Source organism: Ananas comosus, linkage group 10, assembly GCF_001540865.1.
Source record: "Ananas comosus cultivar F153 linkage group 10, ASM154086v1, whole genome shotgun sequence".
In the NCBI taxonomy this organism is placed as follows: Eukaryota; Viridiplantae; Streptophyta; class Magnoliopsida; order Poales; family Bromeliaceae; genus Ananas; species Ananas comosus.
Window position 1 is genome coordinate 7132214 of NC_033630.1, and position 23678 is coordinate 7155891.

General features: G+C 37.7%; 1 protein-coding gene across 1 annotated transcript; it reads right to left on the bottom strand.

Annotated features, from left to right (window-relative positions):
- On the bottom strand, positions 1969–11659 carry LOC109716799 (coiled-coil domain-containing protein 130). Its single transcript, XM_020242377.1, has 7 exons — positions 11450–11659; positions 10942–11004; positions 10764–10843; positions 3558–3666; positions 3079–3238; positions 2819–2982; positions 1969–2713 (listed from the first exon to the last, which is right to left on the bottom strand). Exons 1-7 carry the CDS (start codon positions 11450–11452, stop codon positions 2354–2356), a joined length of 939 nt encoding a protein of 312 aa, XP_020097966.1. The 5' UTR covers positions 11453–11659; the 3' UTR covers positions 1969–2353.

The following is a 23678-nucleotide window of genomic DNA, read 5'->3' on the forward strand; positions in this document are numbered from 1 at the left end:
AAGTGAATATTCGATAAACATAGATAGAATATCTGAGGTTTTTTTAATATAATTTAGCGAAATATTAACGGACGAGCTGACGAAAAATGAAAAATGAAACCACAAAGTACTAAATTGATACACTTTAAATCACAAGATGCTAAAGTTAGAAAGTGTGAAATTTTAGAGGTGGTATTTAAAGTTTGACTTTTATTTATTTAGTCTCTCGATTAGAAAAAAGTTAAATTGGAAAATTAATTAATTAGTTTAGGAATTCTATTTTGCTGTGACAAGAAACTATGAAATTTGGGCTCGTCACTCTAGCATTTGGCACGTGCTTTGCACGCGAATGGTAGGCACCTTGTACATGCCCAAAATGAGAATAACTTATTAGATATTTGTTTTGCTAGATGTTATTAGTTGCTTTTGATGTCCACGTATGTATATCTATATTCATATGACCAGTCAAATTTAGTCATTTAGCTGGTATAGCTACCAGCTGTTAGATATTGGATAGCCATCGCCCCCCCACCCCAAAAAAACATCATCATCATAGCATTCTTTTTTTCTTTTTTTTTCTTTTTTTTTTTTTTGGGAAATAGGTAGCAAGCTACCATCATCATAGCATTCAAAAATGAAAACTTTCGCTATCAGAAGAGTCTATTTGGTACAGCAGCAGCCAATACTAAACAAACTGGACCAGATTCCACTAAGAAATTCATTGCTTTACATAAAAGAACTGCTACAAAGATTATAGTACGATGGTATCTAATAAGCTGATAAACACAATATTTAATATATATATATATATATAGAGAGAGAGAGAGAGAGAGAGAGGGAGAGAGAGAGAGAGTGTGTTAGAGGAGCTATAAAATTTTTGATAGTATCAAACACTTTGTGCTTATAAGTTTTTTGTTATTAGATCTACCTTTTCAATCATTTTTATCCGTTAGATTATACTATTCAACCAGCCACACATTCAATCCTAACAGGACCATTATCATTCTAACCGCATATTCTCTAGTCTAAGGGGCCGAAAACCTACTAGTACTAATAATTTCATACTTTTCAAAGTATAGGAGCTTAATTATATATATGTATAGAATTAGGCTGGAATACTATTAATAGTAAAACGCTTATTTTGCTATCAAGTTTTTAACCCTTGGATAAAAAATTGTAGAGTCAGAATGATATTAGTCGGTTAGAGTTGAGTGATCCCTCTAGGGTTGAGTGGTTCCTACTGGGTTATAGTATTTAATCCAATAGTTAGAAATAATGAAAAGAGTTGATCCAAAGGCTAAAAAACTGATAGCAATAATAAAATTTTGTTACTAATAGTATCCCAGTCCAACTATATATATATATATATATATATATAGAGAGAGAGAGAGAGAGAGAGAGAGAGAGAGAGAGAGAGAGAGAGAGAGAGAGAGAGAGAGAGAGAGAGAGAGTAGAGCTAGAATACTTTTACAAGTATCACCCAAGTGGTACTTGTGTGTTTTTAGCCCTTGGATGGAGAGATGTGAGGTTGAGATGATGGTGGTAGGTGGTGGTAGGTGGAATAGTGTTTGATCCAAGGCCTATTAGTAATCAAAAAGTAGATCCAATGGCTAAAAACACACAAGTATCACTTGGGTGATACTTGTAAAAGTATTCTAGCCCTACTCTATATATATATATCTTATTTTAAATAAATTTAAAAAATTTTCTAACTAAAATTCAATTAATTTAAACTTATTTACACCATTAAATAAGTAAACCTCTTGTTTCGACCATTAAAATTACAAAATTTGCAATACATTGATCATTAAGATCAATGATGTTGAAAAGATTATAAAACTTTAAACACAAGTTTTCCTTCTTGCATTTAGATGCTTACCCCCCCCCAACTATTGGCTCTAATTCGTCAACGTGAGAACATTGCGTACAACTAAAGAACCTTTTGTTCTACTCCAATGAAAAGAAGCAATGTCAATACAACCAGAACCAAAAATCATAATACTCTGCACAAATACTACCCCACGCATTCATTACACAAACCAAGGTTACATGGCTCCTGTTACCCACACACAAATAAAAAAAAACAAAGGATTACTGGCTCCAGTTTTCAAATAATGGTAACTACTGGAATATTATACAAATAGAACAGAGAGTGTAGTTTGACTATAAACAAGGAAAAATTTAGGTCGGTCACAATACTGATGAATTATTACAACAGAAAAGAAGCATCAGAAAATATTTAATGTGATCATACTATCACTGGGACAACTGGACAAGAAAAGAGCCTGTTCATTTCCACAGAATCAGCAATAATTTGACACCCCAATCCTTTTCCCAATCATGCAAGCTCTTACAGAAACCACAGGTAACAAGATTACTTGCGAACTACAGCGACTGATCTCTGAGTCTGTCCGCTTGCAGAGATATGAGCCATTTGCCATGATGATGGCTTAACTCGCCCAGCCAACAAAGCAGATGCTGTAGCTGCTTTTATCTTTCTCCTCTTTAACTCGAGCTCTAATCGTTTGCTACCTGATGCAGAGCTCGATGGCTCCACAAATATAGAAGCAGCCTTGATTGCCGCCCGTTTATCCCTCCTGTTTTTCTCAAATTTTGATGAGAATCTAACCGCAGCTGCGGCAGCTGCATCTTCTGAAGAGGGTGGAAGAAGTCTTACTCCAAGGCCCATCTTTCTTGCAACCTCTGTTTCTTCAGCAACCCTTTTCTTTTGGCTCTATAAAGAGAGAAAACAGATGGGCAACATTATGAATTTTGTGAAGGATAATTGCCGTCTGCAAGATAATTAAGGTGAAAGTGAAAATAGGACAAGTGAACTCACTCTAAGACGATCACGGAGGGCTCTATTAAGACTATAGTCATTGGAGTGCCTACTGTCCGAAACTCTCTGAAGGCGGACTAGCACTGGTTCTGCTTCTTTCTTCTTCTGAAGATCTTCTTCCTGATGCTCAAGTCGGTAGAAAGGATCGGCAAGTTTTCCTCGTTCTACATCAAGTTTTTTAATAGCATGTTAGTCCAACAACAAAAAGAATGAAGGGAATACCAGATACTTGTTTCCAAAATGAAAGAAAACTGCAGTACCTTCATCTGCTGGAAGAGCAAATGTTTCTGCATCTTCAATGTCAAAATCTTCTGTCTTCCGCTGAGCTCCACTTATGATGACATACTCGCAGTTCTTAGGATCCGTCTGTATGATGATTTCATGCTTACAGCATGCTGACTTCATAGTGAAGCTCCATATCTATAGCACAAGCAAATAACAGAACACAATTAGGACATATATTGCTAATGATTAAGAGGTCAATATACAGTATTAAATTACTAAATGTCAAAAACGGTCTGAGAAGAGAGGTTTCGAAGCAGATGATATCCAGATATCATCAACCTAAAATTTCATCAATTAACAAGATAAAGCTTTGCAATCTAACCACGAATAGATCTATAGTTTTTGCTGAAATCTGTAATACTTCACAAAATAACAATTAAAACTGATACCATCACATGTAACAAGTATCATACGCAACTTTCGAGAAATATCTACAATGGGATATACAAGGTACCTTCGTTGAGTAATAATTGCCCACTTGCTTTTTCTCAGCATTAAACCTGACACCCTTGGCAATCATGGAATTGCATCCACCGCACCATATATTGAAAGGCATCTCGAATCTGTAAAGAAAGGGTATAAAATATAAGCATATTAATTTGACAGCATAATGAGCTATACAAATACACAATTGGGTCTTGCACGGTAGAGTTATGTAACAACTTTCTAAACAACTGAACCCAAGTATGAGGTCAGATAATGCAACTATGCTAATGGTTTGAATTGAAAAAAACAAAAAACAAAATTTCCCTAATCCCAATCAGCATAAACAAATGCTTAGAACTACAAATTTATGCCTCGTCTCTCGCCTACTCACCTTCGTCCACTTCAATAGTTTGCAATGAGTAGAGCAGCCAAATGAGATATGAATATACACGTACATAATATGTGTCTAAGCGTCTGCGTATCTGCTATTGTTTCCTCCAGAAACTTAAAATAATGTAAAGAATACTACAGAGAGAATATACCTATAAATATATTGCTTCCAAATACAAGAGTAAGCATTGCTGACAAACTTTTTCCAAAACAGTCAAAAATTTCATAATACATATATATTATTGCATACATATATTGTTGGAACCAAACAAAATGGTTCCAATTAAAAAAGAGTAAACAGAAATTATCACATATACATATATATATATATAGAGTCCGGCTGAGATACTATCGATAGCACCAAGCATTTGGTGCTATCAAGTTTTCCGCCGTTAGATTTAACCTTTGACTATTTTCACCCATTAGATTATACTATTAAACCAATAACTCACTCAACCCTAGGGGGCCCACATTATCCTAAACGTCCATTTTTTCATCCAAGGGCCGAAAACCTAATAGTACCAAATGCTTGGTGCTATTAATAGTATTCCAGCCTAGGTATATATATATATATATATATATATATATATATATATATATATATATATATATAGAGTCCGGCTACTATACTCTTATGAGTACGATCGCCTTCGTACTCATAAGTTGTTTTTGATGATAGAGCTTCCGAATCGACGATCCATACCGTTAAAAGTTATCTAGAGCATTTAATTTAAAACTTCTAGAAATCAAATTTTATAATTTTTCGATATCATTTACCTTACGATCAAAAGCTCACAAAATTGANGATAATTTTTAACGGCCGGTATAAGATATTTGCTAGTTTAACGGTGAAAAAGAATAGAAATAGATTGAATTTTTGATAGAAAATTCTATTCACTACCTAAATAAAGCTCAATAACTCCAATCTTAAATTAAAGGATCCGATCATCCATTTTTAGGATGTCGTTCGATTTTAACCGTCCATTTTATACCCGCTTGATAGAATTTATAATGATTTCGAAAAATTACGAAATTTATTTTTTAGAAGTTTCAAATACTATAGATCATGTTTAACGGTGTGGATCATTGATTTGAAAATCCCAATATCGAAAACAACTTATGAGTACGAAGGACTCTATACTCATAAGAGTATAGTAGCCCTACTCTCTCTCTCTCTCTCTCTCTCTCTATATATATATATATATAGAGCTAGGCTACTATACTATCTATAGTACCGAGCTCCGGTACTATAGTGTTGGTTTTCGATCTTAGGACGTTCAAATCAACGATCAACACCGTTAAAACTGATCTAGGGTATTTAAATTTTAGAATAATTTAACGACAAGTATGACAAAACTATTTCAAAATTGTCACTACATGCTAAGTACTGAGTTGGAGTTAAAGGGTAGAAATAGCTAAATTTCTTCAAAATTTGATAGAAAATACTTTAAACTATATATAATTAAGGTTAACATTCTTGATTGATTTAAACAGTCCTATGCGCTCAAATTTTAAAGATATCAATTTCCACCGTCCATTTTGATATAATTTATCTTACTAATAAACGATATCGAAAAAACTAAATATTTATTTCTAAGAAATTCATATAACCAAGATCGATATTTAACGGTGTGATCGTTGATTTGAACGCCCTAATCAGAAACAGAACACTATATACGTGAGCTCGGTAGCTATAGATTAGTATAGTAAGCTAATTCATATATATATATATAGGGTATTTGCATACACGTCCCTACAAAACATAGTGAAATTGTAGAAATATCCCTGCAAAACGAAAAACTCCATAAGTATCCCTGCAAAAGTCTAAGTTATGCAGATATGTCCCTGCCGTAAGTACTGTTAGAAAATTTTCGTTAACCACGGTTAAAGTACTTAACCATGGTTAATTATAATGTAAATTTACGATTCTACCCTTCTTCTTCTCCCCCCTCTTCTTCTCTTCCCTCTTCTTCGTCGCCGGCGAGGGCGGCGGCGGCAGCGGCGGCACGCGCGGCGGCGGAGGCGACGACGGCAGGCGGACGGCGAACCCATCTCTCTTCTTTTCCTCCTTCTTTCCTTCTCTTCCTTTTCTTCCCTTTCTTCTTCCTCTTCCTTTTCCTCTTCCCTATTCTTCATTCGCCGGCGAGGGAGAAGATCCGACGGCGGCAGCGAATCCTCTCCCTCTCCTCTTCTTCTCCTCTTCTCTTTTCTCTTCCTCTTCCTCTTCTCTTCCTTCCTCTTCCCTCTTCTTCGTCCTGCAGGAGAGAGCATGGGCGGCGGCGCGTGCGACGAACCCTTTCCCTCTTCATCTTTCTCTTCCCTCTTCCTCTCCCTCTTCCTCTCCTCTTCCTCTTCCTTTTTTTTCTTCCTCTCATTCTTCTCTTCCCTCTTCTTCGTCGCCGGCGAGCTCGACCCACGCGTCGCCGCCATCCCCTCCGGCGCCCGAAGAGGAAGAGGAGAGAAAGAGGGGGAAGATGCTTTTGGAGGGATATATTTGTGAGCGCAAAATGTCATTTCACATGAAAACTGTTAAAAAATAAACAGTTCTCTAACAGATGTTAATCAGAGGGACATATCTGCATAACTTTAGACTTTGCAGGCGACAACTATGGATGTTTCCGTTTTGCAGGGATATTTCCGCAATTGACTATGTTTGCAGGGACCTGTATGCACTCAACCCTTAATATATAATATATATAATAGAGTTGGACTGGGCTACTATTAGTAGCAAAATCCCATTGTTGCTACCATTTTTAGCCTTTAGATCAACTCTTTTCATTATTTCTAACCATTGATTAAATACTATAACCCAGTGGGGACCACTCAACCTAGGGAACCACTCAACTCTAACCGACTAATATTCATCCTGACCTACAATTTTTCATCCAAGGGTTAAAAACTTGATAGCAAAAAGAGCGTTTTACTATTAATAGTATTCCAGCCTAATTCTATAAATAAATAATATATATATATATATATATATATAATAGGCCATGGCTACTATACTATTATGAGTATTGAGCACCTCGACTTATAAGTTGTTTTCAATGATGGAGCTTCCGAATCGACGATTCACTCCATTAAATATGAATCTAGAGTATTGAAATTTCTAGAAAATAAATTTCGTAAATTTTTAAATCATAATAAAGTCCATCAAGTGGGCATAAAATGAACGGTCAAAATCGAACGACGTCCTAAAAAAGGATGATCGGATCCTTCACTTCAAGATCGGAGTTATTGATCATTATCTATGTAGTGAATAGAATTTTCTATCAAAAATTCAACAAATTCCGATTCTTTTACGCCATTAAACTAGCAAGTATCCCATACCGGCCGTTAAAAATTGTCAAATTTGTGACCTCTTGATCGTAAGGTAAATGATGTCGAAAAATTATAAAATTTGATTTCTAGAAGTTTTAAATGCTGTAAATAACGTTTAACGGTGTGGATCGTCGATTCGGAAGCTCTATCATCAAAAACAACTTATGAGTACCAGGGCGATCGTACTCATAATAGTATAGTAGCCGGACCCTTGGTGCTTCTAGGTTTCTAACCCTTGGATCTACTCCTTGATTACTAATAGCCTTGGATTAAGCACTATTCCACCTTCCACCACCTACCACCATCATCTCAACCCTACATCTCTCCATCCAATGGCTAAAAACTCAAAAGCACCACTCCCTTGGTGCTTTTGAGAGCATTCAAGCTTAACTATATATATATATATATATAGAGAGAGAGAGAGAGAGAGAGAGAGAGAGAGAGAGAGAGCTGGAATGCTATCAGTAGCAAACGGGCTCCATTGCCACCCATTTGTTTTCGATGATGAGCCTACAAATCGGCGATCGGCACCGTTGAATATAATTTATACCATTTGAAGTATTTAGAAACCAAATTTCAAATCTTTTCGACATCATCGACCTAATGATTAAAGGGTTTCACAATTTGTAATTTTAATGGTCGATATGAGGCATTTTCTAGTTTAACGATGTAAAAATATCCAAATCAATTGAAATTTTGGTTAAAAAATTCTTTAAACTATTTAAAACAAGATCTATACTCTCGATCTTGATTACAAGACTCCTATCATCACTTTTTAGAGGATATTCATTTTTAACCGTTCATTTTTGTGTCCACTTGATGGACAAGAGAACAATATCGGAAAAGCATGAAATTTGATTTATAGATGCTTCAAGTGGTATAGATCATGTTACACGGTATTGATCGTTGATTTTGAGGCTCCATCATCGAAAACAAATGGGTGGCAACGGAGCTTGTTTGCTACTGATAGCATTCCAGCTCAACTGTGTATATATATATATATATATATATATATATATATATATATATATATATATATATAAGAAATATATATATATATAAGAAATAGTCTATAATATGCACTATTCACATACTATTAATAGTATCCTAGCTGGACTCTATACGTGCGCGTGCACACAGAAACAAACTGACACAAGTAATTTCTCTACTCAATGCCAGATTCGAATACTTAAGAACCATGACAGTAACATCCCTAAAATTTCCACATATAAATACAACCTTAGAACTTATATATTAATCCAGTTCTGAATTTTCCTATCTTCTTATTCGTTAATTTATCTTGAACTCATAAATGTAACCTATTCTTACCTCTGCTCCAAATCATCAATTTTCCATACCAATTTGATTTGTAATTGTGCTTACACTCTTTATATTGGACTTACATTTATGAAAAAGTTAGCCGGGATTCTTGGTAATAAGCGATCAAGTCCCTCGTAGTGCTACAAACTCTACCTTCTGAATTGGAGTTCTTGGACCATGATATTCTTTTACACCACTCTGAAAACTCATCCTGCTTACATAACTGATCTTGCCCATTAAAATGATTAATCTTGCACATCAGAGTGATGGCCCTCATCATCCAACTTGCAACTTCAAACCTTACCATCTTCAAGATAATCCTTGAGGTACTAACTTTATGTCAAAGATGGTCTCAATAATCATCATGCCAACAACATTCATAAAACCTTCACCCTAAAGGAAGTTGGCATATTTGATGACAAAAAGCTTGACATTCAACTATTGGGTGCTTGCATAGGATTAGAGAGCATTTACTGTGTTCTATAGGGCATCCATCCTCATCACTAGTTCTTCAAAGAGTCAGATAAGCACCTCCAAGAACAATGATAACAATTCTTAACTAAAAAACTCCTGTGCCTTGTTGCTAAGAAAAGCAATTCTTACATCAAAGAAACTCAACAGTAGCACGCCTAGTACTTCTTCTTGCTCCTCAGTTTCAAAAAGGTGATTCACATGCCTGTAAATTATCAACTTATCTTACTCTGACACCAAACTTGATTTATCCCACATCTTGGGGAGGATTTCAGTAACCCACTGGATAATGGAGGTTTCCCAACCACCAAAAAAAAAAAAGAAAAAAAGATTGAGACTATTTCTTTGCATAATGGATGAATAAATCTGATGTTTATCGAAACATGCTAGATATGCCAAGTACAATTAGGTTGCGTAGCTTAATACTGAATGAAAAGAGATTAAAGGACAACATTCTTCAAACAAACAAGGTGAGAGAAAACTAACTTTATCCTGCAAAACTGTAGTACAAGAGCGAGGAAGCGTAACCCCCTTATTTTATAGATGGATGACAAAGGAGCTAAATCAGAACCACGACTCAATTTGCTGAAGTTGACATAATAATCTTTATAACATAAGACCTATTCTCAGCTATTTTTGAACATTCAGAAACAAAGAAAACAAGATATGTTTTATGTTTTGATAGCAGATGGATTATGACTCCGATTTCACAATGGAAGATGAATCATTAGCCTGTTTCCTAGTTCTACAGCTTGAATGGTAAATTCCATTATTATTCATCCAATATAATCAAGGTAACGCCAAATCTTATAGGACATGAGTTGCAGGATTGAATTGAACTAATATAACTAAAGTGCTTTAGAACACCTTGAATTCATCAATAACCAAAACAGGCACAAAGGAGCGGAGAGGACAGAGAAACAAAGAGAATCTAAAGAAACCCTAATGACCGCTATCGAGAAAGGCAGCTACACTCCAAGTGTATAAAGGACAGGTTGGTAGCCACCCTTCTCATTATTATAAAAATATCACACTTAGATGAATTTAAAATACAAGATAAATATGCCTACTTGAATGATTTATCCAATTACAACCCATCTGAATCTAATAGACCTTGGGAAACCAAAAAAGTAGTCTAGTGCAGCAAACCAATCAAAGGTAACTGACAACCATTGCTGTTATATAAGTCCTGCACTTCAAAGTATCGGTCATCAAGAATTATAGGACTGCTAGTCAGTTCTGTGGAAATACATGGCAAGCCTCTTTCATTTGATGACTGGATAATTTTAATCTACCGGTGTGAAAAACTCATAGTTGTGCTCATTCACAATCATACGAAATGCAAGATTCTGAAGTCCATTATCATAACAACTACTAGGTTGGCAACAATAGACAAATGTTAGAGACCATCAAAGCTAGATTGATACCAATTAGTAAGCTTAAGTCAACAACTACAACATCAACATCAGCAAGGCAAACACAACTACACAAGATCGCCTAGAGATAACTAGTACACTTTGGTTTACCCAGTGAGATTTCATAAGTCACATACTTTTTATATAGTACATAGTTGCACACATAGCAGCATTGCAAAGCATCACCTTAAATCACATCATCTAAATAGGAACATCATGATGATTGCAACTCCACAGCCACATCATGAATGCAAACTTACAATCAAAATGCAGCACGGCCATCTATATAATTATAAAGTTCTAGACAAATTCATTACCTTATTATTAGGATGCCCTGGTCTATCTTTCTTGCTCTCTCCCTCAAAGCATGTTGTCCGTGAAACTTGTTCAATGAACCCTGGATAGTTTTATACAGCAAACAGTAAATAACCAACAACATCAAAAAGAAATTCTAATTAAAACTGGTGGCCACAAGGTAATAATAGATAGAAATACCTTTTTCGGTGACCATTCTGGCGGATAGTAAAAATTATCGGCTCTGGCTGCAGCAAGAGAAGACTGCAAAACAGAAAAAAGAACACAAATTATATATATAAACCAAAAAAATTAAAGAAAATTTAGAAAGGACAAATAATATTGGGAAATTCACAAACTTTACCAAGAAAGAACTCTAAATTTTAACCAGTAGCACTAATAACCCATCAAGGAACCCTCAATCTCCCAAAAAGCCAAAGCCAAAAAAAAAAAAAGGCTTGATTAAGACATTAACAAGTGCAATCAAATTTTCCCCAATTGTTGAAACAGTTGTTCAACAATTCCAATAGAACAATCAGAATCAAACATGAATCTTAAATGTAAGCTTCGATCAATGAACAATAAATCACTCCGAGAAACCCAAAGTTCTAACTAGAGAGGTAGAAACCCTAAATCATATATAAATCGATTCGATCGATCGATCGATCGGTCATATTAAGGAAAAGGGTTTTCCGAGCTTTTTACGTACCATCTTGGATCAGCAGAGATGGATCAGATCGGAGGCGACGCGATCACTTCTCGAGATTACAGAGAAGGTGGAGGGCAGAGCGCGAAGGCGAGACGGAGAACGGCGACGCGGCGAAGATCCCCCCTTAAATATTTTTCTGCGCCCTTTCCTAAAGACACCGACTACAAAAAGCAGAGGTGTCCGTCGAATCCCGTTTCCTAGTCGGAGCCATTCAGCAACAACTGTATGTCCCTTTTTTTTTTTTCTTTTTTTTTTTTTTTTTTTTTTTTTTTTTTTAAGCTGCCAAGGGTTCAAGTTTTCGATTTTTCTGAATTTCTTTTATGCATAAAAATTTAACTTGCATATTAGTAGTATTTTGATATTCTAAATTAAATAAATTTTTTCTAATTAGGTTTTTTTTAATTATATATTTTTTTACTGGGTTAAATATAATTTATTTATAAATATTTATTGATAATAATTTGATAATATTTCATTAATTTATAATATTACTTACTTTTTAGACAAATATAGCTAAACAACGTTCAATTACAGTTAGCACTTATACGATAGAATTACTAAACAATATAATTTTTTAAAATAATATAGCACTATATTCTGCAGTATTTCTATAATAGCACTATTTTTTTTCAGCTTGGCTAAATAGGTCATATCTAGCTGTTTGGCCGGATGATTGGGCGTAGCTTTTGTGGCTCAACTATGATTGCCTGGTTACTCGTGCAGTGCCATGCGCAAACACGCATCTGTGCACTTTTGGGGAAGCTCTGAATCTGAGCTTTCCCAAATAGACGAGCAGTGCAACCTACAAATCTCACCCAAACAAGGCCTACGAACGTTAGGTGTGTTTGGTATCCAAACATCTACTATCTATTAGCTATTGTCTCTCTATTATTCACTATTTATTATCTATAATATATAAAAATATATTAAAAAAGCTTTAGACGGCCTCTACTGACACATGGCATCTATATGAAATATCTATGAGGATACAAACTGCAATAAATTATGATTTTCTCAAAAATCATGCATCAAATATAAATTCAGATAGTGCCATCACCTCCGGAATAGCCGAACCATTGAAAATGACCTATTGGATCGTCTGAAATAAAGTCCAATTCATGTCCGAAACCATCCTCAACGTGATGCCTCAAAAGAAAACAAAGGTTACGATTTACTTTAAATGAAAAGTAAAAAATCACGTAAAATCTTTATTTTAAATTATTTTTCGATAAAAATTGATGGGTAAGTTTAAAATTAAAATACATACGATAATATTTAAAAGACCAATTTGCATAAAAGATTCACAAATTTTGAGCTTTTACAAAATAGGGCCGTCTTTTTCGATTTTGCAGATTCGGTCCAAATTTTCAGCAAACTGACAAAAATACCCTTTTTTACTTTTTCTCTTTCCTCTTTTTTTTTTCTCTCGTTCATTTTTTTTCTCTCTCCGAATAAGATAGCGAAGGCATAGGCGGAGGTGGAAAAGGCCCGCCTCGCCTCTCACCCTCATGCCCTCGCCCTCACCCGCAAATCCCCCGCCTTTCTCACCTCCGACCCCGCCGAGGCCGCACCACGACTCTTTTTTTTTCTCTCTCCGACCCTCTTCCCTTGTCTTCAACAACGACGCCTCTCTCGCTCTTCCCTACCCTTCTCGCCCTCTTCCTCTCTCTCCTCCTCCGCCGCCTCCAACGACGATACATCTCCGCCGACACCGATGCCGCGGAGGTCGCTGTGGCACCGTAGCCTCAGAGCGGGAAATCCTTTGCGGCGTCGTCGCCAGCGCCGTGGCCGTTGGCGGAGAAGCATGACAAAAAAAAAATTATAAAAGAAGGAAGAAGAAAAAAAAATAAAGACAAAAATTATAGAAGAAAGAAGATAAAAATAAAATTGCATTGTTTTAAAAAAACGTTGCACTATTATGGACGTAAGTTGCACTATTTGAGATATAAACTGCACCCTTTAAGATAAAAGTTATACTCTTTAAATAAAAATTGCACTCTTTGGGGGATATTTATATTGTTTCTCCTCTTATTACACTCTTTGAGATGTAAACTGTATCTTTTAATATAAAAGTTATACTCTTTAAATGAAAGTTGCACTCTTTGAGAGATATTTACACTGTTTATTCTCTTTGTTGCACTGTTTGAAATGTAAACTACACTCTTTAAGAGATATTTACACTGTTTCTCCTCTTGTTGTACTGTTTCTCCTCTCGTTACACTGTTTCTCCTCTTGTTGCACCCTTTAAAAGGAGAAACAATGTAAATATCTCTCAAACAGTGTAAATATCTTTTAAATGATGCAGTTTACATCTCAAAGAGTGCAACAAGAGGAGAAAATGTATAAATATCTCTCAAAGAGTGCAACTTTCATTTAAAGAGTATAACTTTCATCTTAAAGGATATAGTTTATATCTCAAAGAGTGTAATAAGAAGAGAAACAGTGAAAATATATTTCAAAGAGTGTAATTTTCATTTAAAGAGTGTATGGTGCAGTTTACATCTCAAATATTGCAACTTACGTCCATAATAGTGCAATGTTCTTTTAAAACAATACAATTTTATTTTAACAGTACTATTTTATTTTTATCTTCCTTCTTCTATAATATTTTATCTTTATGTTTTTTCTCTTCCTTCATCTATAATTTTTTTTTGTCACACCTCTCCGCCAACGGTCACGACGACGCCACTAAGGACCCCCTGCTCCGAGGCTGTAGCACCGCAGCGACCTCCATGGCGTCGGCATTGGCGGAGAGGTGTCGTCGTCGAAGGCGGAGAAGGAGGAGGGAAAAGGAGAGAGGAGAGGGCAAGAGAGGCGTCGTCGTCGGAGATGGTGGAGGAAGGTCGGAGAGGGAAAAGAAAAAGAGTCGCGGCGCGGCCTCGGCGAGGTCAGAGGCGAGGAAAGGGGGGGTGCGCAGGCGAGGGCGAGGACATGAGGGTGAGAGGTGACGCGCCGTTTCCGCCTCCGCCTCCGCCTCCGCCTCTGCCTCCGTTACCTTCTTCGGTGAGAAAAAAAAAATGAACGAGAGAAAAAAAAGAATAGAGAGAAAAAGTAATAAGGATATTTTGGTCAGTTTATTGAAAATTCGGACCGAGTCTGCAAAATCGAAAAATGCGGCCCAGTTTTGCGAAAGCTTAAAATTTGTATATTTTTTATGCAAATTGGCCCATCTAAAAAGATGTCAAATTGACATAGAGAAAAATCGAGGCCATCACATCACAATTCATATTTGCTACCATATCCTTTATAGTTATATCATGTTATACTATCATTCATTTGCTAGTAAGTACACTTTCCTTTGTCGGCTTACAGTACCCACTAAGAAACCTCGGGTTGGTTTCTCACCGCTTGTTTTTACAAGTGACACAGGCGGTGAGGGTCGGAACGGTGCATAAGGTTCAGATAGTTAGTGAGCTTAGTGGTCCTGTGCATTATCATCTACGCTATAGTTTTTTCTTGTTTTTTTTCATACTCTTCGGTTATTCGTTAAATAATTTAAACATTGTGATGATTCGGTTTATATTTGTATGCTTGCTTTGAAGTAATAAACTATGGTTTTTTGGTTTTATATGACCATTGTATGGTTGGTGGATTTATGACAAATAAAATTTTTGCTACTCTTGGTAGCCGGTTTTCAAAAAGCTAAATGTACATATGGGAAACAGTACTCAAAACAGTTTTTGGTTTTATCGTAAATTCTAGGTCTTTAAAAATAAAGTTTTCGGGTGAAAAACACTTTCAAATGATAGAATGATTAGCATATTATGCATTCGCATAATTTTCACTTATAGTTATCGGTTCAGGGATAAGCAAAAAATGACATTACAGGGATAGGTATAAATTGAGGTATATATAAGCGGGAATTAGATCAATTTTGTGTTTAGATCAAAATTGGATTATTTCTAGGAATAAAAAAAAGCGTTGGTCAGGTAAGATGGAATAAGAATTAACGTGGGTAATTTTAAATAAAACAAAATGATATTATCCCTTTTTAATATTAGAATTAGAATTTTTATATTTTATATTTATATTTTAGAATTTAAAACATAAACTTTTAGATAAAATTTTAATTTAAAAATACAAAATATCAAATTCTAAATATAAAAAAATTTAAAATATCAAATTCTAAATTTTAAAATTAAACAATTTAAAATTTAAATTTTTAATTTTGAAATTTTAAAAATTATAAATTTTAAAATTTTAACTTACGAAATTTAAATTTTATTATAAATTAAAAATTCTCTCTTTCTCTCTCTCTCTCTCTCTCTCTCTCTCTCTCTCTCTCTTTCTTCACGGGTGGAACAAGCTAGGTTATCCTAGCTTGTTCCACCTTGGGGTGGGAACACTAATTGTCACGCCTCGAGCTCGCCTATTTGGTCGGTTTGGGCACGTCGAATAAACACCGAACGGACAGCACCTCACCTGTCCGCTCAAGGCTCAACACAAGTACAAATCAAGTATATAGTTTGCACAAGCGGAAATATAAACATACACAGCTTGCACGAGGACAAGCAATAGCCAAAAGTAAAAGTACTAAGCTAAGCAACCATACAAGTACTATGATTAACTTTTAATCACATACATGCATTCACATTCAATCATTTCTTCTCTTTATACATTACATGATCTCCAAAATAAGCTCTCTTATATTTAAACTTCATTTATACATTTGCACCATTCATAATACCAATATCATCAAATACAAAAGATGATATAGCTAGAGGGTATGAAACTAAGCAAGTAAGAAACCAACTCGGGTGGACACTAGCTATGGCGCGATACCTTTACCGCGATCTTCGGCCAGCTCACTCGGTCCCGACTCTGTGGAAAATAGTGGGGTGAGAAATACAACAAAGTTCGCAGTGGGTTCGGCCGCTGACCTCGCTGACTTTCCCACTAGATCTAAATCAGGCATAATAGAAGAATAAACAGATAGATAGTATCCAACTATACAAATGCAGCTAATATGCATGAAGAATAAATAACGATAAGGATGGTTAATTAGAATGCTCATGATGAATGCAAGATCACAATTCATTTACCCAATCTCTTGGCTAACCCGTAGGTTTGCCTACAACTCACCAACTCAAATCCCAAACATCGGGGAGATTACTGCGACCCGACGGGACCGTCTTCTGGCGAGACTACTACGACCCAGTGATGCCCACTCCGGAGCTCATCGCTCGAAGGGGTGCGACCGCCCTCAAGCCAAGACTTATAGGCGAGTATGATCCAATCCTTAGCTATAAGAATTTTCAAGTTCAATCCATTCCTTAACTATAATATAACACACTGGACCTTTGCAAATTGCGAGGTTCGAGTGTTTGATCTGTATTCCGAGTTTTTCCAAATATTCTGGAGGGTCGTTGACAGTGTTCTGACCTATGGCTCGCATCCCGAGAATCGAGGTTTAAAACTTAGCACTAAAATCTCTAAAGTGAAGATTTTAGGCTGCTCTCGGGTTGGACTCTGCAGAGTAGAGTACCGGTATAGCATTGAGCTTGTACCGGAACTAGAGGTGGTACCGATATAGCATCGGGTTGGTACCGGTATCAAGTGCAATTTTCTGCGAACTCGAGGCTCGGGTTTACGCGCGCAGTGGCTTGGTACCGGTACTCTTTTCTGTGTACCGGTACGCAGTGCAGACTGTGAACTGCTTGTGTTTGACAGGTGTTTTTGTTATTGTAGCAATATTACAAATACTCCAACGCCCCTTGGATGTTTCCCTGAGCTTGGAAACACAGGATAGAAGGTAGGGGAGCTCTCCACTTTTTCTCTTTGGTTCTCTTTGATTTTTGTCGGAGTTTTTGAGGACTAATCACCTCTTTTGCTTCCTTTTTGCATTTTGGTGGCATTTCCACCATGGGAGAAGGCTTAGAGCTTGGAGAAAAGTTTGTTGGAGGAGATATCTTCAATCCTAGTTGATTTCGAGCCATGTTTGGAGCTTCTCTTGAGGTTAGTAACATATTTCTTGCATTAGATTTATATTTTGATGGATTTTTTGAGATGAAACCCTAGATATGAGAAAAGTAGGGTTTATTTGAGGATTTTTTATTGGAAGCTTTTGGAGCTCAATTGATTTGTTTAGAATCTTTGTTTAGGTTGGATTTGAGGGGACCTAGCTCACATTTAGGATTTGAGAGGATTTTTCTACATTATAGGTGAGTTTTAACTCTTTTCTTGGGTTGATTAAAGATGAACACTTTGGGTGTTCGTTCCTTTTGTTTAACCCTCTTAGAATTTTCTTTAGGGAGTTAGGAGACTTGTGGACACCTTCGTCGGCGCAAACGAAGGGGATTCGAGGAGTCTCGGTGAGTTTGACCTCATCGAAATGGGATAATTTCACCTATGTCATTCTAAATATTATAAAATGAAAAATTATGCATATTCATGCTAGATAGGGTATATGTGAATTTTTGAATGCTTAAAATGCACATATTATGTAGAATGAAAATTTGGACCTCTATGTAGTAGAGAGTTAAATATGTTGGAATTATGCATATGGATAGCATTCTTATATGTGGCTTGGGATCATGTTCATGTAGTGAAAATGACAAGTACAATATACTCTTGGATTTAGAACTCATGTTGGATATAGGAGAAAGTATAATGTCATAAAGAGGCATTAAACTTGGATTATGCTTCACATAGTAAACCTAATGTCATGAAGTAGCATTAGATGTAGTAAATGGTTGAACTTCACATTGTGGCATAGAACTAGACCTTCGGTGTTGCTAGTATTTATACCATGTTGGGACATAATGACATCGAACTTGAGACAGTTGATTATGCTTGTTTGCTATTTGTGCTCATTTGCATATGCTTGTGAGGGTTGTTCTCTACAAGCCGGCACTCCGGAGTTAGCCTACGCGATATACGCTCGCTCGTGCGGTATTGAGAAGCCTACTAGGCCGGGTGGGATAGACTCTTTTCTAGAGTGGAAATGTTGGGGCTACTACGGGCAATTAGGCGGCACAAGCCGGACTACACTTGTGTAGGTCTTAAGATTGAGATTGGATATTGGACATATGGTTACTTGCTTAGACATGATAGTATACTTGGTAGTCTTACTTGTGCATAGTAGTATACATATTAGACATGTTTTAGAGCATATTAGTATATTCATGTGATATACTCATTCATGTTGGGCTAACTATTGCAATTATGGAACTTCATGCTAAGTAGAGGTATAGTAGTGTAGCAACTTAATACTTGTTAATCATTCATGATATTCATTTTCAGTTACATATCTCTACTTATGCCTTTTGGGCCTAGTGGTGCTTTCTCGCTGAGGTCAGCAATTGCCCACTGGGAATTATTAATTACAGTGCTCGCGCCCCCTATTTGACTTTTTCTTTTAGAGCCATCCGCACCGGGAGAGGCTAGGGATCGCAGCAAAGGGGTCACGTCTAGCTAGATCGCGAGGATCCTTACTGTTAGGTGGTTATCTCTCCTTTTTGTATAGTTGGAGAGAGAGCGAGTTTTGTACCCGTGTATAGAGACCATTATTTTTGTATATCTCGCACTTGTACTTGAGATTTTATATTGTATCAATCTATTGTTTATGTTTGTTGTTTAGTCCTTTTACTATTCTACTTATCTTTAGAATCTAGATGTTGTATGCTCTGATATCTTTAGATACTCGATATACTTGTTTATTTATCACTTTTTCGTAGACGCCTTATATATTGTTGGCAGGCGGGTTTGGACACGCACCGGGCGGGCCTCCACTGAGACCCGGGGCGTGACATATAAGGATGCAATATTCATTTAACCCTTAACTATAAGGATATTATGTCACATATGTCATAATGTCAACTATCTCATTTTCTTGCATTCTTTAACTCTCATTTGTACCACACACACACTAAGTGCTCTTGCATTTATTGTTCTTATTAATGCCACACTATATGCTCATCTCTAGCATTCAATACTCTCATTAATGCCACACTTGTACTGTCACGCCCCGAGACCGCTACCAATTTGGCCCGATTCGGGTGCGTCGAATAGACGCCGAATGGACAGCACCTCCCCTGTCCGCCCAAGGCCAAGCAATCTGATTATGTACAAGAATTTGCCCAGAAATAGAAATTCTATACATACACAATCAACGAAGGGCACAACAAGTGCCAACAACTAAGAGCAAGAGTCACGAGTGCATACAAGTGACCAAAAGAGAGATCTACTAGCTATTACACCACATTGCATTTATTTACATCATTTACATTACGTCTTTCCAAAAATGAATACAATTGCTACTAGGTCATCATCAAAATACATACATAGCTCTCCAATCCTCGCCTACATAAGTCTCTCAATACATAGGGTAATGCTAATGCAAAAAGGAAAGCTACTATATAACTACTGCTCGGGCGCTACACCCTTGCCGCGATCCTCACACGGCGCGCTCGTACTAGGCCCTGCAACAAAGTGGGGTGAAAACTATTATCCATAGTTCCCAGTGGGTTCAGCCGCTGACTCCGCCGATCTCCCCACTAGGTCCGAGTGGGCAAAAGCAAATAGATAGATAGATAGATAGATATGAAAGCGGTAAATGACATAGTAAGAAAACTATGCTACTATACCCAATCACGAGTAATGTATGAATGCATCATATAGTAAATGGTTTACTAACATGCCACTATGTCCACTACTATGTCCAATAAGCAAATGTTCAATGACAGTGCTATTCTCTTGTTTATCCAATCTTTGGTGATCCCTTGGGTTCGCCCACGACTCACCTCGCCATCCAGTATGGTAAGGAGACTCACCTCGCGCTCAAACTCGGGACTGTCTGCAGGACATCAACTTTGCCCCTCTCGTACCATACTCCGGAGTGCACGACGACTTGTGTGGCGCGACCACTACAAGTATAAACAGACTGTGAGCTTGATCCATCCTCTCAACTCGAGGATACCCTATCAACTAGGGCTAGAAATCACTCGGGAATCCACCTATCCCAATGTCCATGTGTAAGTGTTTAACTACACTATGTTCTTTGTTCAACGAGTCATCACTAGGGAGTCCATCTATCCCTAAGTTCACAAACCACTAGTGTCACTTTACACTAAGTTATATGCCACTCGTTCTGTTCATCTGTCAACCACATGCCACTCATTATATCACTAGGAACCATTGAGTCCATCTCATTTCCTCGGCACTATAGGATTCAATGTCATGACCCAATTCTTACCTATCCATAATACCAAACATTCAACTCACACTATGATATCAACTAGAAAGCATAAGGAATGGAAAACAATGCAATCCTACAATACAACATGCAAGAGATGCGAGATCATGGTATACTAAGACATAGAGAGGAACCCGGTTGCTTCGGGATGACACCACCCACCTTTCGACAATGTTGGGGTGCTAAGAACATTATTCGGCACTTGCTTCAACGTCGCTTCGACCTCCTAGGTGGAAACGAAGCTCAATCGGTCTTGTTTTGCCGATAACTTTTCAACGACTCGACGAATACTCAATCCGTCTTCGCCAACGCGTTTAGGCACCTAGCAATTAGGTTTAGATGCCATCAATTGAGATCAAACCTCATTAATAAGCAAAACCCCAATTTGGAGCCCTAGGTTTGCACTATAGCAAAATACTCCAACAAAACTCTAGATTCTAGCATTAAGCATCTATTAAGCATGCTAGAGTACTAATCAAATCCATTCTAAAGCTAAAAATCCAAACCCTAGGTTTCTACCATTGTTGAGCTCAAAAGCTTACCTCTAAGCTTGCTCCAATGGTGAGGAGAGGAAGAAGAGGATGACCAAAGCCCTTCTCTAGCTTGCTTCTCCTTCTTCTCCTTCTTCTCTTCCTTTCTTTCCTTCTTCTCCTTCTTCACTTCAAGAGAGAGGGAGAGAGAGCTTAGAGAGAGAGAGGAAGATGTGTTTGGGTGTGAAAATGAGAGAGAAAGAGGGTGATCTCCCATCTATACCCCCAACTAATGCAACAATTGCATAATAGCCCCTTCACTTTGCCTCTCTCACACTGTCCAGACTGGGCAATTTTCGTGCTCGGGGACCAGTCTGTCCCTAGAGGGACCGGTCCCTGAGAGCCTCTCATGCAGGCAGAGGGCTCTGCCCAGCTTCCTACGCGTACGGGGACCGATCTGTCCCGCCAGGGACCGGTCCCCGAAAGCAGAACTTTCAAGACTTAGCCGATTTTTCCTCCTTTTCGCTGGTTGCACCTACGGGGACCGGTCTCTCCCCGCAGGGACTGGTCCCCGAGAGCAATACTTGTGCGTAGACCCTCTCTACCGCACACAATGCTTACGTGAACCGGTCCCTCATACCAGGGACCGATCCCCGAGAGCAAAAATCTGCCAAGTACAGATTTTCACCAGTTTGCTCTCCGAGGTCCATTGCAATGCACTTTTTGGGTTTTTGAGTTCTTTGACTTTTCCGAAGCATACCCACTCGACAATTAGTCGATTCTGAGCGAAGTCCAACTCTCGAATTTCAAAAATTCACTTCCTTACATGTACATTAACATTCTTGACTCTCTAATGCCACACACTATTTGTTCATCTCTAGCATTCAATACATTCGTTAATGCCACACTTGCAACACTAGCATTCATAACCTATTAATGCCACTCAACCATTTATGTCATAATGTCACTTGATTCTTTGCCTCATCTAGGTTTTTGTCACTATTCATACATACATAGGGTTTTACAAGTTCTCAATATTTCACAACTATCTTATATGCATTTGTACTCAAAGCATGCAACAACGAACTCTCAATCCCCCTATAATGCATGAAGTTCAATATACACATATGTTCAAGAAATGACATTTTAGACATAAAAGAAAATTCGAGGATTTCGGAAAGCACCACCCACCTCGTATGGTTGCTAAGGTGCTACAGTTCAATTTTCGTGATTTTTAGCCGCCTATTCTCTCGCCTGCGGCAAAACGAAGCCGAAACAGGCTTTTTCTCCAATATCTTTGCGTAGATTTGTCGGATCTTCGAACCGAGTCTTCCAACGCGTTAGAAATACCTTCAATTTGGTTTCTACACTGTCAATTTACATATAAACCAACCTATAGTAAAAGTCTCAATTTTGGAGCCCTAACAATGCCACCATTGCAAAACACCATATGGATTTTGGAGATAAGCAAAAACAAGCTTAATATCATCTAGAGATCCATCTAAAATCATTCTTAGGGCTTTTGAACCAAACCTAGAGTTCTACCATGAGAGGGTTTGGAGCTTACCTTAAAATGCTCCCTCTACTTGAGCTAAGGAAGAAGAAGAAGTAGTTGCTTCACCTTCTAGCCTCCTTCTCCTCCAAATCCTCCTATAAATGTCCTCTTGAAGAGATCTCTAAAGAGATAGAGGGAGAGAAATGAGAGTGGAGAGGGTTCTTTTGGCTGTGAACAAGAGAGGATGAAGTAGGGGGTTTTTATAAGCTGTTACAATAACATTTAAGCCCTCCAATCTCTTTTATTTCCAGCAGACCAAACCTGCTGTTCGCAGCACTGGGTACCGGTATGTGGGAATGCATCACCGGTACGCCGTTCCTCAGAGGCCAAACCCAAGAGCTGCTGTTCTCGGGTTGCTGCGGGGTTCCTGTACGCACTAGGGGTGTCACCGGTACGCGGACCCCAATGACCAAACCCGAGAGCAACCTTCTCGGGTTGCCTGGCCTGGTACTGGTACGCACCAAGGGTGTCACCGGTACGCAACGCCCAGACTTCAGTTTTTGGCATTGCTTGACTCTATTTCGTGCCGAGCATTGTTAAAACCTATCAATTGCATTCGGAACTCAATTTTAACCCCTTTAACATCATTGGAATGTCACATGGACTGTGTCCAACCATCTCTCTCAGCACACTTTAGTCAATTTGACTAAAGTTCGATATAACCTACCGAGATTTCGGTATATTACACTAATTCCCATCTTAACGGGTTGGGTTAAGGTGGGAATTAGTGTTCCCACCAAATTTTTTTTTGTGTTTGGGGGATAAGGGTGGAATAAACTCTTTATTCCATCCTTAACACCCCGACCAAACATGTTAAGGACTATTTAGGTGTATGAGCAGGGCATGCATTATCTTTGCTAATGTGACGCCCCAACTTCCCAGGGGGTCACCCATCCTAAAACTACTATCGTCCTAGCACGCTTAACTCTCTTAACCTCTTGGGGCTAGTACCCGCCCAAAATGCTTAAGCCAGGTTAAGAGTTTAGCCCTATTATATCTTATATATAAGAC